A 12,522-nucleotide genomic window follows, 5' to 3' on the forward strand; every position below is an offset into this window, starting at 1 on the left:
CAGAGGTATGAAGGTGAGCTCCTTGGTGCCAGGCAGCAGGTCAAGGAGCAGGAGCTGCTTCTCAAGAAAGAGCTGTTGAAGCTGAAAACTCAGCTCAACAGTCAGCTCTTATTAAACCATGAGCTCACTTCAAGGCTCGAGCCAGAGGAGAATGAGAAAAGGACCATCCAGCCCAACAACAGCTTGCCGATCAATCAGAGAACAAACAAGGACGAGCAGGAGGGGGAGAAGCTGGTCTCTCTGATTCTGACCCTGACCCTAAACCCACTGACACTGACGAGCCACAAAACCAAAATTGTATTTGGTTTATTCACTCTGGAAGAGGATCTGCCACTTTCAGGGGCTGAGGAAACCAAAGAGGTGGAGGACCAGAGAGCCTTCATTCAACATCACTGTGACTGACTCTCTCCTCCTCCACCGCTGAAACAGCAGACATGAAAACAGTCTGTGCAGATCTATATCCTGCATATTGTCGTATTTAGTAGCTTGTGATTGTGTCAAGTACATCAAGAACCTGTGTCAGATAAATCGTGAGTTTTGGGGACTATTCTAAAATGCAGATTCAATTAAATTCACTAATATATAAAGAGTACTATTATATTTGCATTCAAAATAATCTCCTTGATAACAATTTAGTGTAGCTCTAGCACAGGTGGCTACACTGGATCAATTTTCTATTCAGAAGTGGGGAAGAGGCACCATCTAGTGGCCATTTCACTTTATTAAGAAAAAACACAATTCACCATCATCATCATCATCTGCAAAAAGAACTCCAAAATCACTTTTATATTTATATTATGGGATTGTAGTTGTCTTGTCTTTCTACTCAGTGCCTCTTTAAACAGTGCATCAATATAATGTGTTGCTTTTTACTCAATTTGTATTTTTCCTTCTCTCTCCTGACTTGGAATGTGTTTGACTTCTACTTCTCCCCTGAAAGTAGTGTTTTATAACATTAGAGACTTGAATTTAAAAATGTAGTATTCATAACTTGAAAAGCAGCAGCAGATGCAAGATACCTCATTGCAAATATTTATGCTAGTTTGATTTTAAAGCAGAAGTAAGTGGAATATTTGTGTTAATATAAGTCTTAAATAGTTATATCTTCCGACAGCAATCACTTATATAGAGTGTTTGGTCTGAAACACGGGTCTGTCAGTCACTCTGCTCTGCTGTAAGCCGAGGAGAAAACTTTCCTTGTATCCTACAACCTTTATCCAATGAGGAGAGAGAACGGCATAAAGGGGCGGTCCTCTCTGTGTGTGCAGCCAAGGGATGCGCGTGAATGTGGTGACGTAGGGACGAGGGCGGGGACTGCTAACTCCATCGGCTGACTGGAAGTTAGCCAAAACGACCGGATTGCTTACTTCTGCTTTAAATATGGGACATTATAAAAATGTATGTAACACAGTTACACAGGATTGGAAGCATAACTACAAAGAATACGCGTAACACACCGCACGCATGAGCGCAGAGCAGGATGCACAGGGGGACACGCCATGACAGCTGTAGCCTACAGATACTGACCCCCCCTCTCTATTAGAATATGAAAGGAGGCTGAAAATGACAGACAATGTTTATAAGCTGTCAGTTTTAAATATAGGAGTTTGGAGAAATTTGAAGAAATTTACATTTTTGGTCAAAAAAAAAAAAAAAAAAAAAGAATTTCGACAACCCCCAACATTTTTTTTTTCAAAATCGCCTGTGTGGTTTTTGGTCATTTTCTCCAAAACTACTGGCCTGATTTCAACCAAATCTTCTGCGTTGGACTCCCCTCGGAACCCCACATGATGTATCCAAGTTTGGAGAAATTTGAAGAAATTTAAATTTTTGGTCAAAAAAAAGAAAAATATGTTTAGACAACCCCGCGGATTAAACATTTTTCAAAATTGCCTGTGTGGCTGGTGTTGACCCACTCTCCCAAAGCAAAATCACAATTGCTTAAAGGGGACAGATTATGCTCATTTCTGCTTCTTGACATGGTACCTTGATGTCAAAAAGTAATGTTAGTAACATGCTTTGGTCAGAAGATTGAGCCGGGTTCTCTACACAACAGTGTAAAGAATGCTTAGAATGGTCGTGCCTTGGAAATATTTGTTTAGAAATAAATATTTTGTAAACTTGTGTGCAATTATATAGATTAAACACCAGAATTTACTGATCCCAGCAATAAGCATATAACTGAAAAAAAAAGACTTCCAGCAAAATACAGTACACAAGAGAGAAAGAAAGACTGCACAAATGTGTTTCTTTTTTAATATTGAAAATCTTTATAAAAGGTGAATATGAAATATTTTTAATACAAATCCATTGATTTTTCTCAAGTTTGGTTTGAAGCAATATTATCAATACACTTTGGCAAAGTAAGGCTTTTAAAATAAGGTAATTTTCTCCATACACTAAGACACAGCTGCTTCTACAATGGACAGGAGAATGGTACACAGGTAATGTTCAATCTGAATCTATGGAATGAACAAGAAGGCATCATGTTAAACATAAATACATGCACAATGCAACCAGTGCTTTTATTCACAATATATTAAATGTCTTAAAGGACCAAGCTGTTTTGCATGTTTAACTAACCATATGTTCTAATTATTTCTAACGGGTCTGGATTTGAGTATAGTTACCAATGCATTACAATGTGGCACACACAAGATTCAAAGATGGAAACATGGTGCCAGCAAGTTAACAGTATGTGTAAACTAAAAATGGTTTAAACACGCAAAAACATTATGGCTCCTTACAATTCGTCCTTTACCATTATCTTGACAGTTGAGTATGGTTGGGAACAATCAGCATTACACATGGGTAATAGCCTTCTTATGTCTTGATACTACTGTACGCTATTGTGTTTAATTGAATTGTTACTCAAACAAAGATAATGATAAATTAAATATTCAATGATATTAAAATACAAATGTGTTCAAAGCCAAGAATGGATTAACAATCAAGCACATACTTCTATTCAGATAAGATTCACAGTGAACGCATCTTTAACATGACACATTACATGTAAAACACCATAAAATGCTGTACTGTTTTAGAGGCCATTATATCCAGCAAAATAACAATTTCATCTCATGTAGCCTATGAGTTAAAGCCAGAGCCTTCTTAACAAAAAATATGTTAAAGTGCAGAATTTCAAAAGTAAAATGTTCTATTGCAACACTGCTTGTGATTCTTCATTTTCCAGTTAATTACAAAAAACAAAATGCTGCCCTCCACTCGCTCATATCAGGTATCAAACAACTTTTCAGCACATCCATACAGAATAAATTCAGACACTACTGTATAAATACGAAATGGTTCAGCTACCTTTGGTCTACAAAAACATAATATATTCACTCTACAAGTCTGAAGATGTACCTACAGTAGTACTATCAGCTGAGTTACTGGCAGGAATCCAGCACAAGCTGCAACACAAGTCAAACTACATTGTAAAAAAAAAAAATCTAACTGGTTATAATGTAAAGCTCTCAGCCAAGACTGGATAACTGAGGCTGATATCTCTATCTGCCTCTGCTATCCACTGTTTAAAACCGTCTGATAACAGTACCTTTTTTTTTTACATCAACACAAATATTTTCAACAGAATCCCTTACTTTGGTTACCTACAAATTGTGACCAAGACATTTGATGATGGAACATCAATACCAATAGTATGTGGAACAAGCTGTCTTGTCTTCAAGAGCATTAACAAAAAATCGACAAAAATTACATTTATGAAATTCTCATACTTTCATAGTGACATCCATACAGGTTAGAGCAGTGGTTCCCAAACTGTTGTACTTGTACCCCAAGGGGCACGCAAATTGATGTAGAGGGTACGTGATAAAGAGAATTTAAAGGGGAACAATGCAAGTCCGGTTGCTTTTTCGCTGTTTTGCTAACCTTACCCCCCCCAGCCACGTGCATTGGTTTTCAACAAAGCCGACGAGAAGGCAATCCACGGAGCGGTGGATAATGTTAAATATTTAATGACGCCGGGTTCACACCGGCCGCCGGAGCGCCGCAGAACGGAGCCCGCTTCCTTTCTGCGCCCTTGTTAACCGATGGCGTAGTTCAGATCACACCCGAATCGGCGCGTACCTCCGCAGCCGGCTCGCGCTGTGCAGTGATCGTTTCTGCATCGGGTCTATTTTGTGCGCGAGCCACAAGCGATCGCGTCAATTCTGGCAGGAAGTCACACAAAGAAACACAAGAGAATCCGGTCAATTTTCAAAATAAAATACAGAGATTGACAAATACCAGAGTCCAAAGTGTGTACGTTTGTAGCCTATTTGTGTTTATTAATCTAAACAGAGCGCGAGAGAGGAACACACACACACACACAGCTGAAGGGCAGAAGTGCTTGTCGACCGTCGCGGAGAAATAAGCGTCTGATGTGAATAGGAGGGCCACGGCTAGCGCATGATTTTCGTTGGCGCAGCGCTTCCACCACCGGTCTGAACCTGGCGTAACAAGTCATTAAAGGGAGTATCATTTTTTTAAAGTGGGGTTGTATGATCTACAAATAGCCTAAGTACTTTAATTGCAGTAGAAGACTCTCTGCACTCCTCCCGTTAGCAACGCCAGCTCATAGCCCTGCCCAGAGATTTACAACATACAGTGTTGTGAATGGACCCAAAGAAACGGCCTATTTTTGCGGCCTAAAAGAGGTTTTACCTGAAAAAAAATACACAGTTCCATTGTTCGCTATAATATAATTTTTTCCAGCCCTTCAAAGTGCAGGAAAAACGCAGTTTTTATTTGGACCTAACCAACTCACGTATCCCTCCACCCAGGGTTAGCGCCCGCCGATCAGCAGTTGTTAGGTCCAAATAAAAACTGCACTTTGAAGGGCTGGAAAAAATTATATTATAGCAAACAATGGAACTGTGTATTTTCTTTCAGGTAAAACCTCTTTTAGGCCGCAAAAATAGGCAGTTTCTTTGGGTCTGTTCACAACACTGTATGTTGTAAATCTCTGGGCAGGGCTATGGGCTGGCGTTGCTAACGGGAGGAGTGCAGAGAGTCTTCTACTGCAATTAAAGTACTTAGGGGCTATTTGTAGATCATACAACCCCACTTTTAAAAAAAATGATACTATCCCTTTAAACCATCACAATTGCTCCAAAGCTGTTGGTAAGTGAGGTTAAACTCTTGCAAAGTTCCTCTTTAACTTTGAATTACAAGGGGTTTCCACAACTTATTCAATGTGCAAGAAAAGCTTGAGGCCATCACAAAGAAATGAAACCTCTGGTTAAACTGCTTGGAAACGTAACGTAACTGCACACACAGACGGTACAGGCCTGTGAAAAGTTTGGGAACCACTAGGTTAGAAGATACCATTTGTATCAAACAAATAGTAACATTTATCATCTCTGCTTGTCTTTACTGATCCCTTGCAGCCTGTTGGACATTACAGAGTTAACAACGCTGCACTGTGCCTAGAAGAAGGCTGAGATGAACACTGGTGAAAATCCCCAAATCCCTGTACACAAAAGAAACACAAGAGCACTTTATAGGCCATTTAAGGCACATTTCTAAACTGAAAGCAGAGGACCAGTCATGTTGTCTCTGGAAGTCAGATAACCCACCAGATTTAAAACCGCATTTAACACAACTCATCGCTTCTGTCATAAACTAATTCTGTTAGTCATGAGGTTATATCATCACACTTATCAACTTGGTTTATCAACGGATACAAATTATTAAGCAGCAACATGCTAATACACAACATCAACAAGTACCGCTTTGTTGCATTACACCAACAACTTTTCAATACCATGTTGATCAATGGGCATCAACAGGTCTTGGCTTTAGTGTCATTTTGCTCCATGGTTGTGGCCATCATAAAAACAAACAGATAAACTAGAGTCAATCTCACGATAGGAAAACTCTGACAGCAGCACCCACCAACATGTTTTTTTCCAATCCAATCACACACCTGCCCAATGTTGGGATGTTATATCTGACAGAATCTGTCGACAGACATTAATACTTGCCACCTGTACTTAGGAATGCCTCTGTGGATGCACCTGCAGGTGTCTCCAAGTCCACATTTGACCATGGACAAACATACAGTACATAAACAGCCAACCATGCTGTGATGGCTGGTAAGAAAATTATAGTTTTAAAAATCTTTTTCATAAGGCATTTCTCTGTGGAGTGGGACAGACCAATCTTGATACCATGGCAATGGTCTTGGAGTATGACAAAGGTGTTTTGCTGACAAAGCTCTGAATTTTAGGCCAGTTCACAATCAGTTGCAATATTGACTTTTGGATATTTGTTCATAGAGGCAGCTCTGTGGTTGGAGATCTCCCTGTGCAGCTTTAGACAAAACTAGACCTGTGTGCTACAATAAAAATGTACCATTATATTTGGAGGTGTTTGATGACATGTCATTGCATGGCTATAACTGGTGCATGGTAACCTACCACCTTTACATCGAAAAGTTTTGAGTTGTCCTTTTCAGGGCTGGCAGAAGGAGTGAATAGTTTGGGCTTCTCGGTTTCCTTAGTGTAGGAGAGAGAGGAGTCCTAGTGGGAGTAAAAGGCAAAGAGGCCAGGTCCCTAAGACAGAGGAGCCTCTATTCTGCCCTTTTTCTTTCTGAGCACAAGCCTCACCCCTGTACCCTTGGTAGCACTGGCACTGGAAGTGTGTGCGGAAAAGAGTCAGCTCGGCTTGGCCAGGCACTCCCGTAACTTTGAGCTGGCCACCCTGACTGGTGATGCTGTGTGTTGCGGGGCTGAGATGCAGGTACACATCGCTGTCGGCTTCTCTGCGAAGACAGCGGCCGTGGGATTTGCACACCACCTGACTGCACTTCTCTGCTGCTGTAGACACATTGAGCAGATACCGGCCCAGCGGTCCCCGAAGATACTCATTTAGGATGGAGCAGCTGGTCTGGAAGATTAACAAAAAAAAAAAAGACTGATATTGACCCGATATAACTGAATATTCAGCATAATAAAAACAGAGATGGTAAACCACTTACATCGCTACTTGCATAGGAGGTGTCCCCCCAGAAGATTACACCTGCAGCTCCAAGTGCAACACTCTCACCAATGGTGGAGACCAGATCTTTCTGCAAAACATTCACAGACCCAGATTATTAGAAGCCAATTAGCATCTAATGATAAAAAAAAAAAAGTAAACGTAAGCAGTGATCATTACATAATTTCAATTTCTGGGCTGTTTCTCAAACCAGTCATTAGAGGGATACTTCACCCAAAATCGACAATTCACCAATTTTCTACTCACCATCATGCCAAGAAAGGGCTTGGAGAATTTACGTCACCAAAACGCTTTTGGAGTTCCAGGGGGGTCTGGCTGGCAACGGATCTTCATATAATGGTGGTGGATAGCGCTCACTTTTGAATCGTCCAAAAACACACACTATGAAACATCCAAATACCTCCATACTGCTCATCTGTACTGCCCCATGTGTCCTGATGCCGTGACATGAAAAAGTTGTTTGGGAAAAAATTATTTGATCTCTGTTTTTAGCCTTGTTGTAGCAGTAACTCCCGGTGGCTCTGTTGATATTTGTGCGCATGCACAAGATTTGCTGCGAGACGTTGGAGTATGAGGTATGGAGGTATTTGGATGTTTCATAGTGTGTGTTTTGGATTAGGGCCGGGACTCGATTAAAAAAATTAATCGAATGAATTAGAGGCTTTGTAATTAATTAATCGCAATTAATCGCATTTAATCGCATATAAATATTTGACCTGAGAACAGTGAGAAGCATTTTTTTTTCACATGGATTTTAGTATACCATTGAATGACTGAATACATAAGCTTAAGCATTCAAGGTGGTACTTAACCAAGACCAACAGACTAGGGATGCAAATTATCGATTAATTCATTAATCGATATTTGATACATATCCCTTTAAACATTTGAAAGTGGCCTCTTGCAACGGCTCTTCCCTTCCTCCGCTCCTCACCTGTGCGGCAGATTAAATGGTCTTTCCTTCCAATACACTATGATGATTACTGTAGTATTTAACTAGGCTACTTAAATCACAGTAGCATAAACTGATTTGTTGAACTCAGCCTGATGTAAACATTAATAAAACTCAGTAACCAGTCACACAGGCAGCTCCAGGACAGTCTGAAGACAGACAGCTCTGAGGGTGAAGTCCTATCGTGAGATGAGATGCACCTGTGACAGTGACAGGTCGGTCATAGATATAGCGCTGCAGCTGAGCAATTAGCGCTATATAGCGCATTTAGCGTGCGCCCGTGTCTGTGTATCTATGTGCAGGCAGAGGTCAGAGATGGTGTTTTAAATAACCAATGCTAGCGTTTCACCAGCTCTCATCTCTGCCAGTCAGCCTCTCAAACTGCCGCCTCTCTCGCTTGCGGGCGCACCGCACGTAGACACACGTGAGAAAAAAAAAAAAAAAATCTATTTTTTTTAATAAGTGCGATTAAAATGCGTTAATTTTTTTAACGCGTTAATTTTTGTGTAATTAATTAATCGTAATTAATGCGTTAAAGTCCCGGCCCTATTTTGGATGATTCAGAAGTGAGCACAATCCGCCGCCATTATATGAAAATCTGTTGCCAGCCGGACCCCCGTTTTGACAACGAAAGTTCTCCAAATCCTTCCTTGGCATGACGGTGAGTAAAAAATTGGTGAATTATCGATTTTGGGTGAAGTATCCATTTAAGGTGCTTTTTTTTGGCATTTCAAAATGATCCATTGATATAGGAAAAAAATATATCAATAGTTTAATCATTGGAAAATAGTGAGTAATCTTTTCTATATAACACATAATGGATGGTGCAAAATGGATAGTTGCTTTAGGTAACTAACCTCAGTTAGGAGGGTCATCTTATTGATGTAAGTAGGTCGGGTATAAACAAAAACAGGACGCGCTAATCCGTCTCCAACAGATGCCAGGCGCATCGCCTCTTTCACCCTGTTTCGGACAAAGAGACGCCCATAGTTTGTGGACTTCAGAATAATATCCATGTATATCGATGGGAAGAATGCCGTACATTCCATCCACAACCAATTGAGTTGATCATTGCGGGACACCTCCACCGGAGGGCAGCGGCCTGTGTAGTTCTTCAGGTTACCCCGGTAATCATGGTTGTAACAGTCTGGAAATAGGTAGAAGCCCCACAGCTGATTGGGCCTCAGATTCTTGGCATGTTTTAGAGTCTCCAACATAAATTTGCGAGCCGATAGCTCAAATTCCTGCTGCGCAACTTTTCCCACTTGGTCTTGGGTCCAGGCTGGATTCTTTTTAGCCACCATTTCACGAGATTTATTTCTATAGATATCTTTATTATTCCAATTCCGGATCCACAGTGGGCGCCACTCCTCCCAGTCAATAACAGCCAAACCTTTTGCCTCTGCGTCACGTATGTATTTCTGCACACCTTCAGGCATTTTATCATAGTGCTGAGTGAGGCTTGCAACCTGAGGAAGACCTCCATTGACTGCAGTCCCATCACGTTCATAATAAGGATACAGCCCGAGACGCTCCTTATAGAAAAGGGTGAGATTCTGCCGGACAAAGCCCTCATTGGGGGATGCCACAATGTCAAACTGGTCCAGAGTTAGAGTTACACCGTGTCGCGGGACACAATCCTGTGTTGGGGCATTCCATGTCAGAAGAACTGGCTTCTGGGAGTATAATGGCCGTCTTGTCTGCTTTACATGTGCTGAACACAAGACTGTCCACAATGTAAACAGAGTCAAAAGCAGCCAAGGCAGCTGGCCAGCTGTGGTGAAGGCACAGCGAAATACAGTTTCCATGGTCACTGCTCACCTTCTCCCCTCTTTCTCTAGAACAGAAAAACAAAGTAGAAATAAGAGTAGGCCTACTCTACATAAAAAAAAGCTTATATGTGGCACAAAACTTGTACCACATATCAGCACAGATAAATCAAAGACTTTGATACTTTTCCAATGATGTCACAAATATTATATCTTTAAAATTCAACCAGGCTTTACGTCGAATTGGAAATAAATTCTAATGACTAGAAATGTACATAGGCTAGGCAAAAGTCTTTGTGAGCACTTCTGACACAGTATAATACATAAAAGTAGTAAAGATAAACAGTGACAGTATAATATGGGCAGATACAGTAAATAAGAGGAACTGCTGGTGTTTTATCATCAGTGTTACAACATAAGCTAGGACTCAAAGCTCAGCTTCCTTTTTGACTGACGTGACATTTGTCTTTTAAACTCCGCTCTGGACAGTCAATTTAAGTTAGAGTGAAGAGTGAGACAAAAACAAAGGCTGACTGTTAATTTATCTACTTCCCTCTCTGATTACTTTGAGCAGCTTCTTCTTTGAACTAGACTAGAACGTAACTTCGCAAATTAGCTGAAAGTTTCAATGAAACTAGAGACCGTGCTAAGTTAGCTCCTGGGTTGTTACTTCCTCCTGTCCTGTCCAGTCTGACCTGTTCTGACGAAGCCGACCACACTGGTTTATTCCGTTCCTGTAACCGACAGATAAGTTCGTTTTCCACAGCCCTGCCATGTGAAACACAACACTCATAGTCCCCTCAGTCCATGTTATTAACTGTCAGCTCCGTCAGCCAAAGGCTAACAGATGCTACAGCCGCAGCGACGATGACGGCGTGAGCGTTCACCAACAACAGCTCAGACCACTGACATGTGACGGGGGGTGAATTATTGATTTATGAAAAACATAACTCGTCCCGTTTTCCTTGTTATTCATATAACTTTAGGTTGTGGTATAAGATAAACATTCATTAACAGTCTATTATGATTCCAAAAATATTTCGCGGAAGTTTGACGGTAAATGACATTACGATGCCCCTCCACCCCCCTAAATACAGATCAAAGTAGGCTGCTCCGCGGACAAGGGTCCCATCCATCACACTGCTACATTACCAGAGCTCTGACATTACTGACTTATGCTTAGGCAAAAGTTAAGTTACTGTGGTGTTAATGATTACAGCTCAAGTGGAGATAAAGTTAAGATTTCAACAGAGGCATATATAGAGGATACTCTGAACCATTATTTAAGTTTCAAACTTTAGGGGGGGAAAACAAAACAGTAACAAATAAGTTCTTATTTTAGTTATTTTCTCTTACACATAGGCTATTGCATAATGTGGGATTATAATAACTGATACATTAATGTGTAAGTAGGCCTACTATTTTACTGGTCGGGCCACTGTAAATTTCAAGTAGCTATTCTGTACATTTATTCAAGGGAAGCATAATGTTTGTATTTTAACAGCGGGGATTCTATACTCTTTCCATCTTGAGCTTGAGAATATGTGCACTTTAATGTTAACAAAGCAAACATTTTTAACTCTAAATCAACATGTGCCCAGATAGTGTCTCTTACCCAGCAGCCTCTTTCTCAATACTCCCCAGATGAAAGTCAATAATTCGAGCTGTTCCAGATGTTCAGGAGGATGCATGCATGTCAAGCTTGGTACTCTGCTCCATTATCATAGTCTGAGTTGTTGATGAGAAAAAGCAGTTTTCATTCTCTGTTGAAATTCACCACTGACTTGTATTTAAATAGCCAGGACACACCCACTCTGCTCTGTTTTGCCAACATGTATGGAAACCACCTCACCATACTGCCCACTTACTTTTAAGAAGAGAGGTAGTTGCAAAGAGCAGCGCTTTTTCCTGTTAGCTTATAGTCAGAAATGTTTAAAACTTATACTGTTTATATGTGACTTCTCAGAACCATTTGAAACAAATTCAAATATTGAAACTAAACTCCTACATCTGGTCCTCAGGTGCTTGCTGTTGTAAAGACACACACTGGGATATGCTCTAGCTTTTGAATCCATCCTGAAGATTCCCTGAATATCAAATCATTTATGTTTTTCTTAAAGGTTACTTTGTGTTGGGCATTTTAAAAACTGCTGTGACCATCATGGTGAACAAAATGGGCGATGCAATGGACACACTGTTTTGACTAGCAACTGAAAGAAGCTAAAATGTGATAAATTATTGGTATGTTAGATAAAAGACTGTAATGGTCCTTGTGAATAAAGCCTTACTTTGGAATTCTTTATTTTGTTGTTTTAAATTAAATGTGCCCAGACTTCTGTCAGCAAAGACAGACCGTGGGTGGTTTGCCGAGTCAAGTCTGTTCATGTAACACAAATACCGCAATTCACCTCATGGCCTTGCATATTATTAAAGCGTTGTGAAGGTAAACAAAAGGTACAGCCATGTCTCCCTCAGACTCAGCTGAACAAGACGACATGTGTGGAGTGAAATCATTTCATGGAAGCAATAAAGTGGAGTGGAGTGGATTATGGCACAGCCCTCTTGATCCTCCAAAGAGAACAATATCACAGACAGCTTTATGGAAAATCTCTTTCCCATGGAGACGACACTGATGGCCTTCACTTCTCTCTGAACTTCGTCCATACTTCATTAACAGACACATACATACACACACAAACACACACACACTTCACCTCCAAACAATGGTTTGTCTTTGCAATTTCCTCTGTCGGTGGCTAATCTGATCACAGCTGGAGGTCAGGGGCATTATTTCCA

General features: G+C 40.6%; 1 protein-coding gene across 1 annotated transcript; it reads right to left on the bottom strand.

The window, feature by feature from the left end:
* Positions 1 to 6,322: 6,322 nt before the first annotated feature.
* hyal2b (hyaluronidase 2b) lies at positions 6,323 to 10,609 on the bottom strand. Its single transcript, XM_085777306.1, has 4 exons — positions 10,422 to 10,609; positions 8,815 to 9,794; positions 6,986 to 7,075; positions 6,323 to 6,894 (listed from the first exon to the last, which is right to left on the bottom strand). The coding sequence occupies exons 2-4, from the start codon at positions 9,763 to 9,765 to the stop codon at positions 6,505 to 6,507; spliced, it is 1,431 nt and encodes a 476-aa protein (XP_085633432.1). The 5' UTR covers positions 9,766 to 9,794; positions 10,422 to 10,609; the 3' UTR covers positions 6,323 to 6,504.
* Positions 10,610 to 12,522: the final 1,913 nt, after the last annotated feature.

The sequence above is a fragment of the Trachurus japonicus genome, chromosome 5, assembly GCF_045865225.1.
Source record: "Trachurus japonicus isolate A0001 chromosome 5, Traja_1.0".
Lineage (NCBI taxonomy): Eukaryota > Metazoa > Chordata > Actinopteri > Carangiformes > Carangidae > Trachurus > Trachurus japonicus.

Coding starts and splice junctions, on each gene's coding strand:
- hyal2b (XM_085777306.1), bottom strand. CDS start 9,765: ATGGAAACTGTATTTCGCTGTGCCTTCACCACAGCTGGCCAGCTGCCT. Junction 7,076..8,814: donor AGATGACCCTCCTAACTGAG/GTTAGTTACCTA, acceptor AATGTTTTGCAG/AAAGATCTGGTCTCCACCAT. Junction 6,895..6,985: donor CCTCCTATGCAAGTAGCGAT/GTAAGTGGTTTA, acceptor TTAATCTTCCAG/ACCAGCTGCTCCATCCTAAA.